The sequence below is a fragment of the Spodoptera frugiperda genome, chromosome 3 (genome assembly GCF_023101765.2).
Source record: "Spodoptera frugiperda isolate SF20-4 chromosome 3, AGI-APGP_CSIRO_Sfru_2.0, whole genome shotgun sequence".
NCBI classification, from domain to species: domain Eukaryota; kingdom Metazoa; phylum Arthropoda; class Insecta; order Lepidoptera; family Noctuidae; genus Spodoptera; species Spodoptera frugiperda.
In genome coordinates, this window is record NC_064214.1 from 3,550,241 (window position 1) to 3,569,765 (window position 19,525).

The 19,525-nt window shown below is 33.0% G+C and overlaps 6 protein-coding genes across 9 annotated transcripts; 3 read left to right on the forward strand and 3 right to left on the reverse strand.

The window, feature by feature from the left end:
• Positions 1 to 39: 39 nt before the first annotated feature.
• On the forward strand, positions 40 to 3,084 carry LOC118274047 (uncharacterized). The gene is made up of 3 exons (XM_035591390.2): positions 40 to 229; positions 354 to 484; positions 808 to 3,084. The coding sequence occupies exons 2-3, from the start codon at positions 363 to 365 to the stop codon at positions 2,450 to 2,452; spliced, it is 1,767 nt and encodes a 588-aa protein (XP_035447283.2). The 5' UTR covers positions 40 to 229; positions 354 to 362; the 3' UTR covers positions 2,453 to 3,084.
• On the reverse strand, positions 3,080 to 6,843 carry LOC118274048 (ubiquitin-like protein 7). Of its 3 annotated transcripts, none has more exons than XM_035591392.2 (9): positions 6,752 to 6,843; positions 6,217 to 6,388; positions 5,368 to 5,582; positions 4,857 to 5,088; positions 4,539 to 4,663; positions 4,206 to 4,341; positions 3,867 to 3,989; positions 3,660 to 3,803; positions 3,080 to 3,387 (listed from the first exon to the last, which is right to left on the reverse strand). In XM_035591392.2, exons 2-9 carry the CDS (start codon positions 6,365 to 6,367, stop codon positions 3,332 to 3,334), a joined length of 1,182 nt encoding a protein of 393 aa, XP_035447285.1. In that variant the 5' UTR covers positions 6,368 to 6,388; positions 6,752 to 6,843; the 3' UTR covers positions 3,080 to 3,331. The 3 variants fall into 3 exon arrangements, with proteins under 3 accessions (XP_035447285.1, XP_035447286.1, XP_035447284.1); XM_035591393.2 differs by having other exon boundaries at positions 3,660 to 3,785; positions 6,656 to 6,824; XM_035591391.2 differs by having other exon boundaries at positions 6,656 to 6,824.
• A 213-nt stretch (positions 6,844 to 7,056) lies between these two features.
• On the forward strand, positions 7,057 to 11,606 carry LOC118274045 (nonsense-mediated mRNA decay factor SMG5). Its single transcript, XM_035591387.2, has 4 exons — positions 7,057 to 7,319; positions 7,744 to 9,970; positions 10,168 to 10,369; positions 10,648 to 11,606. The coding sequence occupies exons 1-4, from the start codon at positions 7,246 to 7,248 to the stop codon at positions 11,091 to 11,093; spliced, it is 2,949 nt and encodes a 982-aa protein (XP_035447280.2). The 5' UTR covers positions 7,057 to 7,245; the 3' UTR covers positions 11,094 to 11,606.
• On the reverse strand, positions 11,595 to 15,452 carry LOC118274046 (protein AF-9). The gene is made up of 3 exons (XM_035591389.2): positions 15,284 to 15,452; positions 14,986 to 15,176; positions 11,595 to 14,769 (listed from the first exon to the last, which is right to left on the reverse strand). The coding sequence occupies exons 2-3, from the start codon at positions 15,167 to 15,169 to the stop codon at positions 12,689 to 12,691; spliced, it is 2,265 nt and encodes a 754-aa protein (XP_035447282.2). The 5' UTR covers positions 15,170 to 15,176; positions 15,284 to 15,452; the 3' UTR covers positions 11,595 to 12,688.
• Positions 15,453 to 15,669: 217 nt separating this feature from the next.
• LOC118274044 (39S ribosomal protein L34, mitochondrial) lies at positions 15,670 to 16,258 on the forward strand. The gene is made up of 2 exons (XM_035591386.2): positions 15,670 to 15,837; positions 15,931 to 16,258. Exons 1-2 carry the CDS (start codon positions 15,800 to 15,802, stop codon positions 16,163 to 16,165), a joined length of 273 nt encoding a protein of 90 aa, XP_035447279.2. The 5' UTR covers positions 15,670 to 15,799; the 3' UTR covers positions 16,166 to 16,258.
• LOC118274043 (mitochondrial outer membrane protein SLC25A46) lies at positions 16,244 to 19,495 on the reverse strand. Of its 2 annotated transcripts, XM_050707773.1 has the most exons (8): positions 19,393 to 19,495; positions 19,074 to 19,292; positions 18,628 to 18,725; positions 18,088 to 18,266; positions 17,946 to 18,002; positions 17,631 to 17,846; positions 17,274 to 17,481; positions 16,244 to 16,947 (listed from the first exon to the last, which is right to left on the reverse strand). In XM_050707773.1, exons 2-8 carry the CDS (start codon positions 19,243 to 19,245, stop codon positions 16,666 to 16,668), a joined length of 1,212 nt encoding a protein of 403 aa, XP_050563730.1. In that variant the 5' UTR covers positions 19,246 to 19,292; positions 19,393 to 19,495; the 3' UTR covers positions 16,244 to 16,665. The 2 variants fall into 2 exon arrangements, with proteins under 2 accessions (XP_050563730.1, XP_035447278.1); XM_035591385.2 differs by lacking the exon at positions 19,393 to 19,495 and having other exon boundaries at positions 19,074 to 19,363.
• Between the last annotated feature and the right edge of the window lie 30 nt (positions 19,496 to 19,525).

The following is a 19,525-nucleotide window of genomic DNA, read 5'->3' on the forward strand; positions in this document are numbered from 1 at the left end:
CCGGCAATGCCGACATTATTGACATTTTGTGCTTGTGGCTAACTTCGTAGCGGTTGATATCAAAACAAAACATAGTCGCTTTCGTGACGTTGTTGACATATTTTTTTAAAAACAAAATATAAAACATGTCACAAAATTCATAGTTTTTGAAAAAACTAAATTTCAGTGTAACTGGACCGTTCCAAGCGTATTTGATACTCAAAATTTTTGTTTGGAGAGTTACACTAAGGTATGTTATTAAATTGATGCGCAAATTGTAATTTTGGCATACTTCGTTATCGGCTCCGTTTACATTTCTCCAGTGCGTACGACCTTGGTTTAATACTTTATGAATTTGTTATTTATTTTATTAGATAATTTAAATGGACGGGTCTACCGTGGACCACAGCGATTCAGATTCTGGAGAGAGTTGGACTCTTTTAGAACATAGCCCTGCGTATGAAGAAGATGCTCCAGAATTTTCTGAAAATGTGATACCTGAACAGTAAGTTCTTCAAGGTCTATTGTATCAGTATTAGTAACATTCACTCTACATACTTGCATTTCGATAATCCATACATTTGAAATTCAAGTTCGTCCTTGACCTATTGTGAGCTACTTATACTTACGTCTCGATTCTCGAACCATTTCTTCAGATTTCGTAATGATTGTTAGCATGTTAGCTTAGAAATTACTGTTAATTAGGTAGTTTTATTGTTGCATAATATAATTTTATGATAATGACTACTGGTTTCATTAAATCTGTGACTACATTTATTGATGGTAATGTCTATTAGATCTGATGACTATTTTATTCTTTTCTTACAGAGTAACTAACGATACACATCTTGATAAAGATGAAGACACAGATGGAATATCTGTCATCAGTGACAGTGAGCCAGAGTCATCAACTCCTTGTGAAATTAATTATGAGAAATGTCTTGAAGAAGAGAACCGTCCAACAGAAACAACAGATCCTCAATTCATTTCGGTTAATCCACTTGCTCCCAATATTGAGAATCACCATGAATCTATAAGGTGTGAGAATAACTTCCTTGGAGAAAATACTGGCAAACATAAAACATATGTTCACAGAAGGAACAAAAGGCTTAGCACAGTACTCAACATTATTATGTTGGGGAGTGTCATTACTGCTGCAGGAGTAGCTATTGGTCATATGTGGGGTGCTCGAAATGAGTGTTCAGTGCATACAACACCCTCAATCAACAAAATATTGTCCAATTTATATAAGCTACAAGAAGAGAATGCTTATCTACGAAATAAATTGAAAGAACTTACACTTGTGAGCAGCATTCAAATGCAAAGAAAATTAAATGCAGAAAAGATACCATTTAAACAACAAAGATGCAAAAAGATATATGAGGAGCCACTCAACAGTAAAAATACAGAACAAATCACAAAATGCATAGATGACCATATCAATATTGAAAAAATATTAAACAGTCATGTGATACAACCAGATTTTGAAAAGGAATTTATGAGTGACATTGAGAAATTAAAAAACATTTACCAGCAAAATAAAAGTTGGTTGGATGATGAAGTTGCAAAAAGAATGAAAATTGAAGAACAAACATTAAAAAAAATGGTTAACAATATGAAAACACCATTAACAAGTATAATAGAAGAGCAAAAAGTTATACAAGATGAAAATGGCAAAGAGCAGGCCGATTCAAATAGTTCAGGTGATGCTGAACCAGTTCAACCAAATTCCGATAATAAGGGGATTCCAAGTGAACCTGGGAAAAAGTTTACCTATGCTGACTCATTAAAATCTGGACATAAAATGCAGAAGAGAGATACAAGTAGTAATTTAGGCAACTACAAAGAAACCAAAGAACATGCCATAAAGCGAAAGAACAAAAAAGACCATGATGTTATTTTAGACATTTTAAGTGAAGAGGAACTAAAAAAAGACGATCGATATGTTAGCCCAAAAGTTAAACAAGACCTAAAAAAGCGTGATAGACAAAAACTGCACAAGAAACAGAAGAGAAGAAATAAGTATGAACAATGGGAAATGAAAGGCGGTTACTTGAAAGACTATGACGAATTTTCAATAACATCATCTCAAGAAAATGAGTTTGTTCTTAAAAAACCAGATAGGAATGTTTTAAGTCGAGATTTTGAAAAGAAAAACTATATTAGTCAGTTTTCAGATGTTGATGATAATCAAAGTAATTCAAATAAGAAAAACGAAAGCAAGCCCTCGAAATCTGATAAAGCTAGTAAACTAGTCAAAAATGATGATTTAAATTGGTTTGACAAGAGAGCTGTCCTTAGAACAGAAGCTCGAAAGAAACTGGAGCACGAGCTATTTGGTGAGACAAGCCCCAACAACGCTGGTTGGTACTTCCGACGCATGCAAAGGCGGGAACAGTGCCGTGCTAAGGGTGACAACAGCACTCATAAGAAACTTTCTAGAAGAAACATGAATTTTAAAATGAAACATTAATATTTTAGCAATCTTGTTATTTATAATGAATTACTAACAATTTCAACACTTACCTTTAGGTGTGTAGAATTAGGATAGTAGCAGCCCTTGAAATCTAAATGTAACTTGACTATTTTGATTTATCGCTGTTATGTGGTCAAATATATATTTGCATATGTAACAGAAAACAATATATATTTTTTCATTTCGCTTTACATTAGATTATTATAAATAGAGATAGATAATTATTCAATGTTTGGTCGCGTAACAGCGTAAAATACACCGTAGTAATATTTTACGTCACTATTTTGGACTTACACAAGCAAAGTATACTTTTAAAGTTTACCACATTCTTCATAATTTATTTCCACCAATAAACTATTAAATCACTGTTATTTATATAATGCTACAAGTTTAGTATCAATAATTCAGAATTATTACTCTTTTTGAGCATTTAATTATAAATACTTGTATTTAATTAGAAAAAGAGTTTAAAGTATAGTCATTGTTCATGCAATTTTTAATATTCTACTTATTTTTAATATAGTATAGCTATCATATTTTTATTATACTTACCCTTATGGACTTGCCTCCCGTGATAATTTAAAACAGTATTTTCAAAATTACCAGGTAATAAATACATTTAAAAAGTTGTTTTAGTATTTATTTGAATGTTTCTCATAAAACAATATTGACAATGGACAAATAAATCAATAGGTAATATTAAGCGAAAAGTCACTCTAAACATTATTTTGGATGAAAATATTAAATTTTTCAGTCTTGCAAACAAACCAGTAAGAATAAAGTAACTAGATACCTACATCGATAATAATGTGAGAAGAAATCTACAGCACTGACATGATTACACTTCGTTACATAGTATTTTAATATGGATATAATTTAATCATCTCCAATAGCTCCGCTAAAGACGAGGTTTATAGCAGCATTAACATCTCCTGAAAAAAAAAGTTGGATTGAATGAAAATGCTGGTATTTTTATTTTGTCAAGCTTACGAGGTCAATGTGTTGATAGCAGTATTAATAAAAACACAAAAGACGATCGAACCGAACCTTCACCATACCATCATTGGTTCGGCGGTCCACTGAAAATGTACGGCGGACCATGCGCAACACGATCGACTATAGTTCCGAGCGTATCCATGTTTGTGGTCCGGCCCGAATCAAGTTCGATCGTCTGTAGGTACTTTTAGATGTCTTTGTCTCATACCTGAGCAAATAAGCAGAGCGCGTATGTTCAGCGCATCGTCTAACAAGCCCATTTCGTGCATGTGATTGAGCTGTGTTGAGAAATCTTGACCAGCTTCCCTCGCCACCGGACTTTGCGAAGACGAAGCTGTAACATTTGAATTTTCTAGAACCAGCATTTTTTTTAATTATGGCCTCATACAAGGTTTTTGTTCTGTGTCCTATTTACCTGCTGTGCTCTGATCCATTGGAGTGCCAGCAGTGTTCCTAGTGCTACCAGCTCTGTTCATGGCCTCTGAGATCGCCTCGCTGAACATCTCCGGTGTTATCAGAGGGCGTGTCGAACTTGGTCCTGAATTAATACATATAATTTAATATTACTCTCAACTTTTTAAGTAAATAGATCGCAAAATGTGTAGCAAAGTGCAAAACTCGGGAATAGCTGAATAAAACTTTGTTTTTGTCTCTATGTTTCCAACAGGGTAAGTCTTATAAGATTGAGATTTTACCAGGAAAACTCTAGAAATTGCTTCCACTGAAGGCGGGACAGATTACTAGCGTAGCTTACCGCCAGTGGGCGTGCCAGACTCGGTGGCCGACGAGGTGGTTCTGCTGGACTCGCCCGCAGATTGAAGCAGCCTCAGCAAACTGTCGTTACTCCCTGCAGCTCGACTGCTCGTAGACGACACAGCTTCTGTTGCTGCCTGAATCAAAAGCACATTTATCATTAAATTAAATTATCATTATTTAAGCAATAAAAATAAAAGGCAATACTCTAATTTTAAGATTTCTACACTTCCAACTCTAACCGATTTTCCAAAAATGATTAATTTCATTAAACTAATATGGAAGAGTAGACATACAAATAATTGATAAAAACTATAAAACATTGCATAAGAACCTGTAGAGCAGCAGCAAACTGCTCATGAGTGATGGGGTTCCTTTCACCTTCCTCATTCTCTTCTTCATCAGCATCTTCATCCTCAGACAATGCTTCCAATGAGTATGCAAATCCTGAAGTTGGCACTGGAAATATCATATCAAAAATATAAATATTACAGTCACGAAAAATATATTTATTGGTTTTGTGATTGATGTGAAAATGACTATCTCATTTTGTCATATTTTATTAAATAGCATTTTCAATTCAATGGTCAGTTTTCAGTGTCTTTTATTTGCACATAGACTTATCTATAAAATTGTATTGTAAACCACTTACCACTTTCATTAGATGAACTAGTATTAGACCGTGAACGCACGAGCCTCGTCAGGTGTCGCAGAGCTGCCGGTAATTGAGGATGAGCAGTAGCCCCTCGCCGCATTGTGTGAATGTTTGCTCCTAACGCCGCTAACAGTTCCACCTCATGTAAAATAGATAGAGCCACACAGTCCTCTCCGATAGACGGTGCTTGTTCAATAATCTCTGCCATTGCAGATTCGTCATTTAACAGCTGTAATCAAAATTGAATACAAAATTATTTTTGAAACAAATGAGTTGGTGCAGTCAATGGACAATGCCGGCAGCTGCTGCTTCTGAGTATATTCCCACACATCTGTTTGTGATGTGGATATGAATTATCTGTTTGTTATAGGTATATTTTTTTGGGTTTAACTAACCACTTGTTGGGTATTAAGACACAATATTGTGTCGCGTAGATTAATCATCTAAACATAGTTTAATCATCTATGATAACTTTCTCAATAATAATTGTTAGAATGATAAAGCTTACCTGCATTGCTCTTGTCCACCCAGGAGCATTAGGAGTGCATCCCAATGTCCTCAAAGATGTGTTGAGCTGCTGCAGCTCAGCGTCGGAGTATGTTGGTGGTGGTGCTGCTGCAGCCTGTACCTTCTTCTTCACCACATGAATCATCTCACCATTTTTAACGCCGCTATCTTGAAGAGTGACATCATCCTTCAAAATTTTCCCATGGTGTATTAGTTCTGAAAATTTTAATATTTCAAATTTCAATGAATATGGTTCCAATAGGCTAGTTTCCTACTAGTCAAATTCAATACTTTTTTCGAAACATCAAAAACAATATTTTCTATGAACTTAGTATGAAATACTCTGTTATGACGTCATTACTTTTTTATGTCAAATAGCAGACTTATTTCTAGAAATTTAGCTAGAAAAAAACTAAAATTAAGTAGTTCATCATATTTATGAATGAGAGTGTGATTATTTTTGAATATTTTATTGTATTGAAAGTTGTAATAATTTATTTTTGACTGATAATACTACCCAATTAGTATTTATTTAATTGTTGTATCTTTATGTACACTAATTTTATTATTTAATTTGATTAAAAAAATTATATTATCATCATAAATGCAAAATTTGTGAGGAACTTTCTTACACAAACAAACATACATACTTATGTATGTATATTTCTTACTTTTATATGCAAAAGTACTGAATAAATCTGAATGAAAATTAGAAAATAGAGATAGATTATTGTATTTAATAACACATAAGTAATTTTTTATACCAATGATGTGAATGATGTTGTTGGCAAAAGCTAGTAACATTTTAATGATGTATTTGTATATGTTACAAATAATTAAAATAGCTTACCTAGGGAAGCAGATGGAACATTTGTTTTCTTTTCTGCTTCACTTTTAAGACTGTCCACAGTGTTATCTAATGTAAAATTTTCAATTTTACACCTTTCTATTGGGCCAGGCTTTATCTTAATACCCAAAAATATGCAGGGTTGACTGTCCATAGTTATCTTAATTAATGAAACCTGAAATTATGAATAAAACTCAGTTAATATCAGTTCAGTGAAGAAACATTGGTTCAAAAATGATGCCATAACCACAGCTAAAGAATAATTTATTAGCATCAATGATTTTATTAATAAAGTGTTAAAGCGTAACTTCAGAAGTACGGCTTAAAGATATTCAACTACTACTACGATATTTTATTAGCACTACATTAAGTCGAATATGTGCTACAAAATACAAACAAAAAGCAACAAGAAAATTACGGTTTGTTTTTATTCCATACTTACACTTATTAAGACGTGTTTGACACTTTTTTTAAATAATGTTCCTGTAGTTATACGTTCTATTAATCTTATTTACTGTAATGCACACTATCTACCTACTATTGTATTTTGATTCGCATTGCATTTTTCAGATTTCAGAATTTTCGCCCGTCATCATTCATTGTACTTTATAGGGATGTGAAACATTGAGAATACAGATAATGAATAAAATTATAGTCGATTATACATTTGCTAAAATAGAGATGAGCGATTTCTCGGATAAATATTCAAAATAATGGAGAAATACTGACTACAGATAAAATACTCAGTATTTACTAACTGAAAACGGAAGTCCTTGTTGTTTTAAGGTTTTAAAATTCAGGATTGTGACCAAAGAGTATAAGAGTACATAAGTTTATGGGTATTCAATTCATGACCCATCTTATTTTTATGTTATGTCACTGTCATTAATTACGCAGATATCATCTAAAAAATATTCAATGTGAGAAAAATGGTGTTATCGAAATGATTTCCGTATCGTTTGGTAACGTGAGAAAAGCAAATGAAGGCTTATTGCAACTAAAATCTTTAAAAGTGGATAAAATGACTTGAAAATGAAGGAGGAATCTAATGAAATTTTGGAGGCTAAAGTTGCCGAGCGCAATGAACGTGCCAAAAAACTTTATCGGTGAGTTATTAACTTAACCCATTTGAGATATCACATATGAATAAATCTCATGTATTAGTAATCAGAAAGCGGGTCAAAGTTGACTTTCAAAATTTAGATATTTTAAAACCAGTTTTCTAAGTTGAATGTCCACAACACAAGTTAGTTTTTTCTGTCATCACAATTACATAGCAGCTGCATTAAAAAAAAGCATAATTTGAAAATGCGCAATCTTTATTCCGACATTTATTCAAGTTGTGCATTCAAACAATCTTCAAATCCATATACTCTTTGAAACATGCTGAATAACTTTCTATACTTATATAATTTGAACTTTTGTATTTATTTCTGTAAAGATAGCTACTCTATATATAATTTTATACAGTAATGCATCCCTAATCCTACTCTATGTTGTAATAACTATATTATGTTGTTTGATTTGCAGGTATGTCAGTGACGTATCCAGACGTGTTGGTGAAATGACAACTGCCAGTCGCTCCATGACTGACCTCTTCTCCACCAACCTTGAGGTCCAGCGCCAAAAACTAAGAGATAATTGTGAAAAACTTTTATTTCTTGATCCCATCAATTATGGCAAGAAATCACTTGAATTGCTTTGGCGAAAAGTCTACTACGAAACTGTATCAACAGCAAAAAAGCTTAGAGAAACTGACAATGACAATGATAGCTATCTATTTACTCATATTGTTTGTGGGATTGGCCATTTTCACCATTTTATTTCAAGGATAGAAGGAGAAATGAAGATTCATGTTAAAGAAATAGATTATATATCTTTCCACCTTGATGAAGAATCTGTTGAAAATAATCAAATACCAACTGATGATGAAACCCAATTGAGTCGTTCAATTTTACACTCATGTCTCATATATCTTGGAGATTTGAGCCGCTATCAAGTAGAAATATTTCATGCTTTTGAACCATCCATAGCAGCTCGTTATTACCTTCAAGCTGCACATGTTGATATGTCTTCGGGAATGCCATATAATCAGTTAGGCAACTTATACAATGACAAAAATTACAACTTAGATTCAGTTTGTTACTATATTCACTGTTTGAGTTGTACATCTCCATTTGAAGGAGCAATCGGCAATCTAACAAAAATATTTGAAAAGAATGCTCAATATTATGAGTCCCCTAATAATCCTGAATCACTAACACAAGCAGAGCATATACAAAATATCATAACCAATTTCCTTTCCTTAATAGAAATTTGGTACATGAATAAGAATGATACCAATATTCCACAGAGATGCAGCACTATTGCTCATGAATTAAAAGTAGCCATGGACTTTATAAAACCTCCACTACCTGATGTAGATAAAAATTATACTGAGTACATTCAGGCAGTTGAAGAAGAAGGAACAAATCCATCCTGTCTTAATGCAAATTTGGTGCATAAAATTGTACTCATTTGTTTGTTTACAATTACCAAAGTATCAGAGACTGATGAAGTGAAAGCATTTGCATGTAAAGCCTTTACTTTGGCTCTTCTGTCACAGCTCCTGCAAAAGTTATTACAACAACTAGAATCCCTGGGTCTTAAAAATCCTGCATACAAATACAAGTCAAAAAGTACACTACATGTCCCAAGTGTCAATACCATTCCAGATCAAATTCCAAACAGCAATTCTGTTTCAGAAGACCTTCCAGATAATACAAATCATGAAACACATGATAATGTTGATTGTTCACCAAAAGATGATAACATAGTAGAGAATAAAGAGTTAAATACTAATGGAGATTCTAAAAGTAATGCTAAAAAGTCATTAACAAAACGTCGACGACGCAGGCGTTTAGCTTCATCTGATAGTTCTGATATGAGTGATGTTGATACAGAAAGCAGTGATGTAGAAGTTTATGAATCATGCTCTGATGAAGATGATCTATCAGATTCTACTGGGCACTCAGATGAATCTGCTAGTGAGGACTCCATCTTCGATGTTTCCGATAATGAAGAAACTATTACTAAAAATAATGGAGACATTGAAATAGAAAACAACAAAGAAGTCACTAAGGATGCTACTTTAAATGGTGACTTAGAAACTAAACAAAATAGCACTGACAATGAAATTCAACACAACAGTTACAACAACAATATTTTGGATGTTCAGGGCTTGCAAAACTTTTTGCTTGGTGATAACTTTCTGTCAAGTATCAAGTTACTTCAGGACTGGGCACTAAATGAAAAAGATTTGATTCTATCTTGTGGAGACAGTGGAGAGTCTCTGTTTCAATGTGTTGTAGATTTGCTCAATATTTTGACATTTTATTTTAAACCAAAATCAAATGAAAACAAGGAGTGTCATATTTTGGAATACGCACGTAGTTTGGCAAAAAAGTTAAAATTGGAATATAAAACAATTCCTTTGCCAGAAGATATCAATTTACGTGGAACCAACATCTGCAAATATGATAAAGATGCTGCAGAGTGGCAAATGTTAGAGAGATACAAACTATCATTTTATGAAGAAAATATTGTAAGAATACTGAATTTCATAGACTTTGGAAGTCATGTCGCAAAAATTATACCTCGAATTCGATTCAACAGGACATTAAAAATATTTTACTTCAAAAAGGTAACTCCACCTAAAGTAACAACCAAAATAAATCACAAGCGAAGCAAAGAGTGGCACAACTCTAAGAAATCCCATGTAAGTTTAATTAATATATCTAATAATTAGATCAATGTTTATAATCATGTAGGGACTTTTAAAACCTGGTTCGCGCATTGTGTCTTTTCTAATAAGTTAATCAAGTAGACAGAATTGAAACTGAATGATAAACAAATAAGAAATAATAATTAGAAAAATCTTGGATGTTTTTTAACATGCATTTTCTATTTATGCAGATCGAAAGTAATGAAGGTGGAGGATTATTGCGGCGCCTTGGACATCTTTGGCTGGCGTCACAGGTGCGAGAACTAGAACGTAGTGGCCAATCGCCTATACCTGCTTTGCTTGCGCTCGACACTAATGCCCTACACAAACATTTGCGTCGTGTCAAGCAACTACTGCGTGCTCGTAATTTTGTTCTTCTGATACCCACAGTTGGTGAGAATATTTTATTACCTACATAATTTCTTTACAAACCCCTATCTTCTTATAAGAAGTTCTACCTTAAGAATACCGAGAGAATTTGAAGACCGTGGTGCATGTGTGCACTGCGATGAAGTACCATGTAAATCCCATTCTTCACAATTTTACGAGTTCTGTGTAGGATACGTTATTTATTCGAGAATGTAATCAGTTGCCCTTTGTTTTTCTTGATTGTATCCACTCAACATTACATTCACATACCTACTAACTTTTGATTATTTCTTTATTTCTAGTGTTACAAGAATTGGATAACCTGAAGCGTGAACAAAGCACTGCTCGTGATGCTATACGTTGGCTCGAACTTCAGTTGCGCAGTGGATCTCGTTTTTTGAGAGCTCAACGTCCAGGGCAGTCGAAGCCTTTACCGCTCTTGAAATACCCACGTAAAGCTCCACCACATGTTCATAATTTTATACAAATAATGGAATTTTGTAATCATTTTATAGCTGATGACAAACAAATTCAAGGAGGAAATGGTGATCCTGACAGTTCATTACAAGGGAAATCTACACCTTTACTGATTTTACTCGTGGGTAATGAACCTGGCAGTGAAGAAGAACAATATAAAGAATTCAGTGTAACAGGAGCTGCACAAGCTGCTGGGATTTCTATTGAATACATTGGAGACTTTTACACCAAGTGGCGGCAAACTGTCCATAAAAACGGCAAGAAGAGATGAACATGTCGATGTTGACCTCAGGATTCGACTACAACGAAAGGATGGACATAGATGTTCTTCGGTTTCGGTAAAAGTATTGAAACATCTCTTTGGGAAAGATACGATTGATGTGTTAGCGTTTCATACGCTAAAGTCAATGCTATGTCTTAAGGAAATTATCCATGGCAAATTGTCTGAGGGGTACATGTCCATGGTGGACTAGTATTTCTCTTTTGTTACTATCTTTACTACAGAGTTATGATAATAATGTGTTCCACGTATTCATTAAACATGATCCCATCGTCATCATCATCATGTTTAATCATAAACATTTGGGATTACATCTTCATTACATATCTATGTACCATGCATATTCATTATTATTTTAATTACTTTGGGTGTGACTGATGTTACATCTTATTTTATCGATAGATACTGTTCACTTTTAAATTCTTTTTAATGTATGTTCAGATATTTTTGTTCTTATGATTTTTCATGTTCATTGGAATAAAAGTGTTATCATCATTGCAAAAACTTGTATTTTTTTTAATCCCATCCATCCGCATAACAGTATAATACAAAAGTAAATAACATTTGATTTTGAGGTATATACCATATTTTGTATACAGTAGGAGACCAAAATAATGCATAAATAAAATTTCACAAGCACATTTAGAGGATTGATTACTTAAAGAAATGCATTTCTAGTGATTAAATGCTGGCCTAGTTATTGAGTTTTCTATTTTTTTATTAAGCACATTCTACAATAAACATAGAATTTCGTTATGTATTAGTTTAAGTTTATTTACATACTACAACTTTCTGATGAATGAGGAACAAAACAATTTATATTAGTATACACTCTATTTATTTTTCTTTATATTATTCCTAAAGTACGATAAATAAAAAAATAAGTTATGTAACAAATAAAATGTACAAGATCAAACCAAGCCAAAATGAGCACAAAAATATGTTTGCAGAATTTTTAAGAAACCCTCAAATTCTTAAATGAATTCATGTTATGCTCTAAAATAGTGATGTTTTATATTACTGGACATACTATCTTAGAATTAAAAATTATGCATTATTGCAATGCCAATTTTTACCAAAATGGTATAGAGAATAATGTTATAACTTAAACAATAAAGTGCACAAATAATATTCTTATAAATAAAATTTAAAACATTAGATTTGACATTATAGCTATTATACAATATTATTAACATAGCCTCTCTGATCCCTTATTGGGAAATTGGAGGATAAAAACTTTTAGTTTAATTACTTGCTTAATTAATAATGAATCAATACAATAATGTACAAAATATACATTATTTTTAACAATCTTTCAACAGTCTTATAACTTTATATATCTATACAGTATTGCACTTAAAACTCAAGTGTCGAGTAATGTGAAGATATCAATAGATAAAACTTTCGAGATTATTTCTAACTTAATTTATGAAAAGTCGTAATTAAAAAGCAGTTATGTCTGCTCTGCCGCCATGCTGCCATCAATTCACGACATACATAAAAAGTCCCAGAACAAATGCCTTAGTATATATCCATTGAGGCGTTATATACAGTAACATAGCTGATTTTGAAACGTAATATGCTACCTAACCCACTATTTGTATAAGCTGTTGTACTGTGGAGCGGTCCAACAAACAAAGATCAAAATCAAATGTCTGTGTGGTTACTTCATATCGTCCAGTCTCAGCAATTAAATTAACCACTCGTTCTAAATCATCATTATTTTTTATTTTCATTATGCGCTGTTGCAAATCTCTTAATTGCACCATGTAATCTGGCGATAGTTCTCCAGGCTCAGCATCTTCGCCTAGACTACTAGATACCCCATTATCTTGCACTTTAGTCTCGGCAGATGTTGATCCACTGCTCTCACCACGCTCTGTGTCATTGAATGGTGGTGCTGTTTCTGTTTTAACGAGTTTTCTGTGTTCTATACTTTCTAAACTTTCCCTTTCTTCTTCAGCTGCTTTCCGTTTACGTCGTTTTTCTTCTCTTTTAGCGGATTTATCTTTATGTTTCTGTTTTTTCTCCTTATGTGGAGGTGGAGGTTCCACCAGTGGTTCTGGTTCTGGTTCAGGTTCAGGTTCTAGTTCAGGTTCCGGATCCAGTTCTGGTTCTGGTTCAGGGGATGGTTCATGTTTAATGGGTTCTGGTGACATCATTTCAATTTTCACTTTAGAGTCTTCTTCATCTGCTATAACAGAGCTTTCAGAATCTGAATGGCTACTGTTGACATCTTCATTACCAATATGAGACGATTTGGCCAAACCACTTTTGGAACTGCATTGAGATGCCGTGTCTATAGATATAGGAGACGCTGGTTCAGGAAGAGGTCGTTCTTTAGGTATGGGTGTTTCTCTACGCTCGATGACTTCAATTTTTTCTGGAGGTATTTCTCTATTTTTGTCATGTTTATGTTTCTTTTCCTTATTTGATTCTTTATGTTTTTCTCTGGACTCATCACGCCTTTTATCTTTTTTCTTATGTTTGTGTTTCCTTTCTGGGTCTGATTTTTCTTTTGATTTATGATTTTCTGGACGATCATCATCAGGTGTTTTTATGAGATTTTCCAAAGAAAACTTATTTAGTGGTTTATCAGGTTTCATAGGTTTCTCTTTAATTGTTGGAGAATCTTTTATTATTTCCTTTTCTTTAGGAACTTCTCTTAACTTGGGCACCTCTTTCGGTATTTCTTTTGGAGGCTCTTTTGGTGACTCTTTCAGTTTATGGCTTTCTTTTTTATGTTCCTTTTTTTCCTTTCTTTCTTTGTCTCGGTCATGACTTTTCTTCTCTTTTTTCTTCTTTTCTTTTGATTCCTTTTCTATTTTAACATCAAGACTTTTATCTTCTAATTTAGGTTTCTTTTGGTCCAGAACTTCAGTGTTATGTTTAGCAGGTTTGTAGTCATCTTTGATACTAGAAGCACTACTAGACCTTGGAGGGCTAGGCACTCTTCTTAGGGGACTTAGACAACGTTTTTTAGCTACATCTGGGGATGCAGTTCTTTCTATAGGCCTTTTGTTAGCTTTATCTTTTAGCTTGTCTCCTTCTTTATTATGATTCTTAATTTTCTCTTGTCTCCCTTTATCTTTTTCTTCTTTTAGTTTAACTTTATCTGACTTCAGTTCCTTGTGCTCATGTTTCTGCTTTTTATCAGAACTTGATCTTTCTTTTTCTTTTTTATCTGATTTCATAGGTGGTGCATTCTTTTCTATCTTTTTGGGGTCTGGTGATACTTTAGGCGGTTTTTGAATAGGAGGTCCAAATAAGTTTTCAAAACTATTATTACTAGTTTTATGTGGCATTTCCTCTTTGTGTTCCTTAGATTTATGTTTTTTGTTACTATCAGATGTTAATTTTGGCTTACTTACAAGTTGCTGTTTCTCTTCTGTGAATGAATCTCTACTTCTACTTTCTTGGTCAGGATTGGTGTAAAATGCATTGTTACTTATGGGTATGCCACCACCTTTTAAAAGCTTTTTTCTAAATTCTTCATTGGGGTTTTGGAATATGTAGCGATCCTTGAGAGATCCACTTTGTTGTAGAGTAAAATCATAAGAAAACTTTATTTTCTTGGGTTCATCTTTGTTTTTTAGGTAAATTTCTATGGGAAAGACGAAGCCTGCATAGCCAGATTCTTTGACTGAGAAAGGTGGTTCTTTCACAACTGCAAACAAAAAAAGTATCTATTGTAGGACAACTGTGCAAAAACACAAAACCAATACAGTATAGAACCACAGACGATTTCTATGAAACTAGTTTTCGTTTAGATTTAATATTTGTTTACTTGTTTATATGAAATAAACAACTAATATAATAGAATCTTATCACATAAACAAAATATGTTCCTTGCTAAAATTTAAATATATTAAATAAAAATTACCTCTTCGAGGCTTTTTGAAAGTTTCATGTAATTGAAAAACCACTTTTTCTACAAAGTGACTTATATCTGCTCCTTCCAGGCCGCGCACAAACACTTCCCAATCATGAGTAAAGCCTTCTGGAGTTTTTTTCGATCGTAAAGATGCTTCATGTCCGATTTCGAAATTTACTTTGATTGCAGACATTCTGAATCTGAAATAAACAATGAATATTAATTTGTAATGGATTTCTAAATGCAAGGTACTACGCTAGAAAAATAACACAAGCATAAAAAGAAATTTCTTATCTAGTGTACTCACTTTTATGAGATATTTTAAACACAATATATATTTTAAACATAACAAGTGCAATACAATGTATTAACCAGTGACTGATTTAACAGAAATCACAAAAATCCACAATAATCTTTTAGCGCCCTTGTTATTTTGGTCCGCCATATTATTCTCTTCATAACATAGACTAGACGAGCGAGTGATAAATGAGTACCATAGACATCGAAGTGTACGTTCTTTCTAATGATAGAATAAGCAAGTTCAAACTCGACTAAAAAAAATTTTACTCAAATTCACAACCATTACAGAATTTATTTTCGGATAAATTCTCAAAATGAATGAATACTGATTGAAGGTTACGATCGACGGAATAACTATTTTTAGCAGTGCAACTGCAAAATGCCCATTATCTGTCAAGTACAATAATGTCAAACATAACGTCAGTTTCGTTGATTTCTCGAAACACCAAGATTCTAACCTAATACTTCAATTTTATTTAAGAATTTGGGATAATTATTCTAACAGTAACATATTTGTACTATCATGTCAGGAATAATGTCTGCGATTTTTCAACCATTGAAGTAAGTGTCTACACAATACAGCCCGCCGTTTGTTACTTTGATGGTTATTGGATGATTTTTATAATAATTTCAACAAAATGATTGAATTTTCAGGATTCTTAGACAAACTTTGCAAGTAGCTTCAACAGTCGCTCCCAGTACAAGCCTAGTAAAGCCAGATTGTTTCTCGCTGTCTTCTATTAGAACTAAAGTGCGATGCTATTTTCCTCGACCAAACGAAGTCCGTAGAGTGAATAGACATGGCTGGAAAACGAGAATATCAACACCCAATGGTCGCAGGGTCATTATGCGGAGATTACTCAAAGGAAGATTTGTATTGACCCATTAGTTACCGGATAAAGTATAAGTTTTAATTACTAAGTTCATGGTTTAGATGCCAGTGTAGTGTAAATAATAAATAAATAAATATGTTTCGAATCAATTCTTTATTTTAAAACAGCCTGATTTTTGTTAACAGAGCTATCATTCTAACAAGCTATACATTTCACTTATTTACTACTTTACAAAAAGTAACAAAAACAGAATATAAGGTACCATTGTGCAGACTTGTTATCTTCAAATATAATTCTTCAAAATCAAATTGATAATATTCATCTACAATTCTAGCAATGCCCTTTAGCCCCATAGTTTTGACAATGGACAGAAATGGGTAGATCATAAAGAACTGAACTACTAATGGGACATAACATACTAGAGATCAAATTAATATACTATGTATAATGAAACCCATATATTGCTTTTATTTTAATAATATTTCAAAAATCCTCACAGGAAACAATGCTTGACAAATTACACTTACAATATAATTTAATAAATAGTTACCATGGACTAGTTGAACAAATATTTTTGAGAGGGAATGGAGTCATCAGAAGTTGGGGACTTGGCTGGCTTTAACAAGTTGGATACTTCTGACACAACTAAAGTTGTGAGTTTTATGATAGCCAAATGTGCTGCTAACTGTAATACTAGTGCACCAAAGCCTTTGTACAGGCCCGAGACTCCTTCCTTGGCTATGGTGGAGTTGTAGCAATCCATAAATCCTTCGTAACCAGTCAGTATTGGTATAACTGATGTGCCAGTGTCCAGGTTATCTACTATTGTCCTGGTGCCCTGCAAGGAAATTATGTGTTGAAGTACTCTTTATACATAGATTTCATTATTGTTATTTTTTTACTGTATGATGTTTATTGTTTCAATATTTATAAATTTTGGGTGAAATATTACTGGGCTTTTACGGTTTTTTGAAAATTTCTCAGTGGTAGCACGGAGTCTGGAAATGTGCCTGGCTGGTATAAGTATGGCAATAGGATCACTACCTATTACATGGGACTTACAACATAAATTGTGAAATGTGGGTGTACATTGGCATAAAAACAACCTGCAGGGATTAAAGGTGTGACATTATAAAAAATAAATAATTAAAAAGATTAAAGTACCTGTATGTGAAGTCTATGGATAATGGTTTCAACTGGGTAGAATATTATTTCCATGGCAATGAAAGATATGATGTTGGCTTTCAAACTGATATCTTCAATCAGAGGGTTTGAGGTTTTGCTGTAGTTCACATTATAGGAGTCACTAAGCTCATGTCTGTGTCTTTGTTGGAAACGGAGTACTTTCTCAGTTATCTTTTTAAATGTTATGCTGAAATAGAAGCATAATTTATCATGTTAAACTTACTATGATATTCATACATTGATTGGAGAGAAAGTTAAATATGCAAATTACCATAATATTATCTCTAAATTATAAAATGGTGAAACTATGGTGCTGTAATCAATAATTATACTTACTGAGCAATATACTTGGTAATACCAAGAGAGACAGTTGGGAACACAATAGCCCATATAGGCAGCATTCTACCTCTGCTGGGAGTTCCCCATTCTAAAATGCGCATGAAACCTTCCCTGAACACATCTAGTATTGCTGGTTTGTCACTTGCAATGTCACTCTGGACTGTTTCAACCAAGCTTGCTGAGTAGAAAGGTGTAATGATAGCTAAACTTACACTGAAAATAGATTATAAAATGGTAAGTGTTATAATTTCTCATGATATTATGGATGACTCATTAACACATTGTTATGGTAAAATAAAATGTTATATTCACCATTTTAAAGTTATGTGCTGTAGGAACTGTAAGACGGAATCACATTTTCCAATGTCCCTAAAAAGAGAAAATAGTATCAGTATTGTGCTTTATCATAACAATCACAAAAGTCAGAAAAAAGTATATAAAACAAATTGCTTACTTAGGCCATCCAGTGCCCTTGGAGACCACATCCTCCACAGCCAAGTTTAGACCTTTCACTATACAAGTAGAGCCAATGCCCTTCCAGAGTGTGGTCACATCTTGTCTCCGATGCAACCGCGCAACTACAGGCAGTAGGGTGTAAGGTACTATGTGATAGTTCTTCAGACCATTGTGTACCTGCAATTATATCAATAATAACAACTGCAGTAATTAAGTAATGATGATTCTAGAAAAAATAAATAATGATAGTGATGCAATCATGAGATAAGATTATTGAATTGTTGAATAGTGAACTTCTTGAGTTAATATGCAGGTAAAAATAATACATGTTTTTTAATACCAATAGAAAAAGGCAGAGGTGCAATAAATATATTTTAAAACACAATTTTTAACAGCTATAGAAACAAAAATATATATGAGAAAATATTAAATAAAAATTGTTGTATGTATATGCTATGTTGCTGCATTAAACAATAACATTTAATTAAAAAAATCAATTAAAAATAACATATAATACATGATAACATTATAAACAAACCTGACACTGCCTTCTCAATACAATAAATGGGTGACTTAGTAGATTCTCTGTGATAAGACTTGCAACACTTATAGCTGTTGTGATATAGGCATTGTTATCTGAAACAAATTATGAACTACATTAAATTATAGTTGAGTATACTATGAAGTGGGAAATAGTAAAATTCCGTTTCACAAGTAATTATACTTAATATAATATAGCTTTTTATAGGTGTTATGGTCTAGTGTTTACAATATAGCTATTGTATAATTTTGTTATTGACAGTACATAACTACAGACATTGGCAAGATTTTTCTGGCCGAGTTCCCACTTCTTTGTATGAATGTAAACACTCTGGAATGCCAAAAAATATTAGAACATGTAAAATGTTCAAACTTTCAATGGGAACAAATTGTTAATGAACTTACTTTCAATATATTTAAATTTGTACAGTGTGTATCACATACCTTCTTCAGAAACATCATCCATTACTAACGGCGGCCCCTGAAACTCTTCGGTAACAGGAGTATGGTACCCGTATATCTGCTGATAGCGAGTGTCGTACAAATCATTGGTTTCCCTGTTAGGATCCAACCCATAAGGCCTGTTGTAGCCTGAAAAATCACCAAATCCAGCCATCCTTGTCTTCTTAAATCATTCTTTTCAGTGGAAATATTTTATTGTTCCTGTAAAATAAAATATAAAAAATCAAGAAACTGTGCTGATTTCCACTGATTTCAGTTACATATTCATACAAATCAAAAAGTTAAATATATTCATTCCAACCAATCATATCAATAGAAATGGAAGAACGACTCTAATAACATTTCTTAAGCCAATCAGATTCTAATGAGACATTTTTATATATCCCTGTTTTTCACATTGTAAAACATACTTACAGGTAAATGTCAAAGTCAAA

Bases quoted from the DNA above. Each gene is read 5' to 3' on its own strand.
- LOC118274047 (XM_035591390.2), top strand. From the start codon at position 363: ATGGACGGGTCTACCGTGGACCACAGCGATTCAGATTCTGGAGAGAGT. The intron at 485-807 runs GTAAGTTCTTCA...CTTTTCTTACAG, and splicing joins GAAAATGTGATACCTGAACA to AGTAACTAACGATACACATC.
- LOC118274048 (XM_035591392.2), bottom strand. From the start codon at position 6,367: ATGGACAGTCAACCCTGCATATTTTTGGGTATTAAGATAAAGCCTGGC. The intron at 4,664-4,856 runs GTAAGTGGTTTA...TGATATTTCCAG, and splicing joins TAGTTCATCTAATGAAAGTG to TGCCAACTTCAGGATTTGCA. The intron at 3,990-4,205 runs GTAAGCTACGCT...GTATTAATTCAG, and splicing joins GTCTGGCACGCCCACTGGCG to GACCAAGTTCGACACGCCCT.
- LOC118274045 (XM_035591387.2), top strand. From the start codon at position 7,246: ATGAAGGAGGAATCTAATGAAATTTTGGAGGCTAAAGTTGCCGAGCGC. The intron at 7,320-7,743 runs GTGAGTTATTAA...TTTGATTTGCAG, and splicing joins CGTGCCAAAAAACTTTATCG to GTATGTCAGTGACGTATCCA. The intron at 10,370-10,647 runs GTGAGAATATTT...CTTTATTTCTAG, and splicing joins TCTTCTGATACCCACAGTTG to TGTTACAAGAATTGGATAAC.
- LOC118274046 (XM_035591389.2), bottom strand. From the start codon at position 15,169: ATGTCTGCAATCAAAGTAAATTTCGAAATCGGACATGAAGCATCTTTA. The intron at 14,770-14,985 runs GTAATTTTTATT...TTTTGTTTGCAG, and splicing joins TTTCAAAAAGCCTCGAAGAG to TTGTGAAAGAACCACCTTTC.
- LOC118274044 (XM_035591386.2), top strand. From the start codon at position 15,800: ATGTCAGGAATAATGTCTGCGATTTTTCAACCATTGAA. The intron at 15,838-15,930 runs GTAAGTGTCTAC...TTGAATTTTCAG, and splicing joins GCGATTTTTCAACCATTGAA to GATTCTTAGACAAACTTTGC.
- LOC118274043 (XM_050707773.1), bottom strand. From the start codon at position 19,245: ATGGCTGGATTTGGTGATTTTTCAGGCTACAACAGGCCTTATGGGTTG. The intron at 18,726-19,073 runs GTATGTGATACA...AATTTGTTTCAG, and splicing joins GGATGATGTTTCTGAAGAAG to ATAACAATGCCTATATCACA. The intron at 17,482-17,630 runs GTAAGTATAATT...CTTCTATTTCAG, and splicing joins ATTACCAAGTATATTGCTCA to CATAACATTTAAAAAGATAA.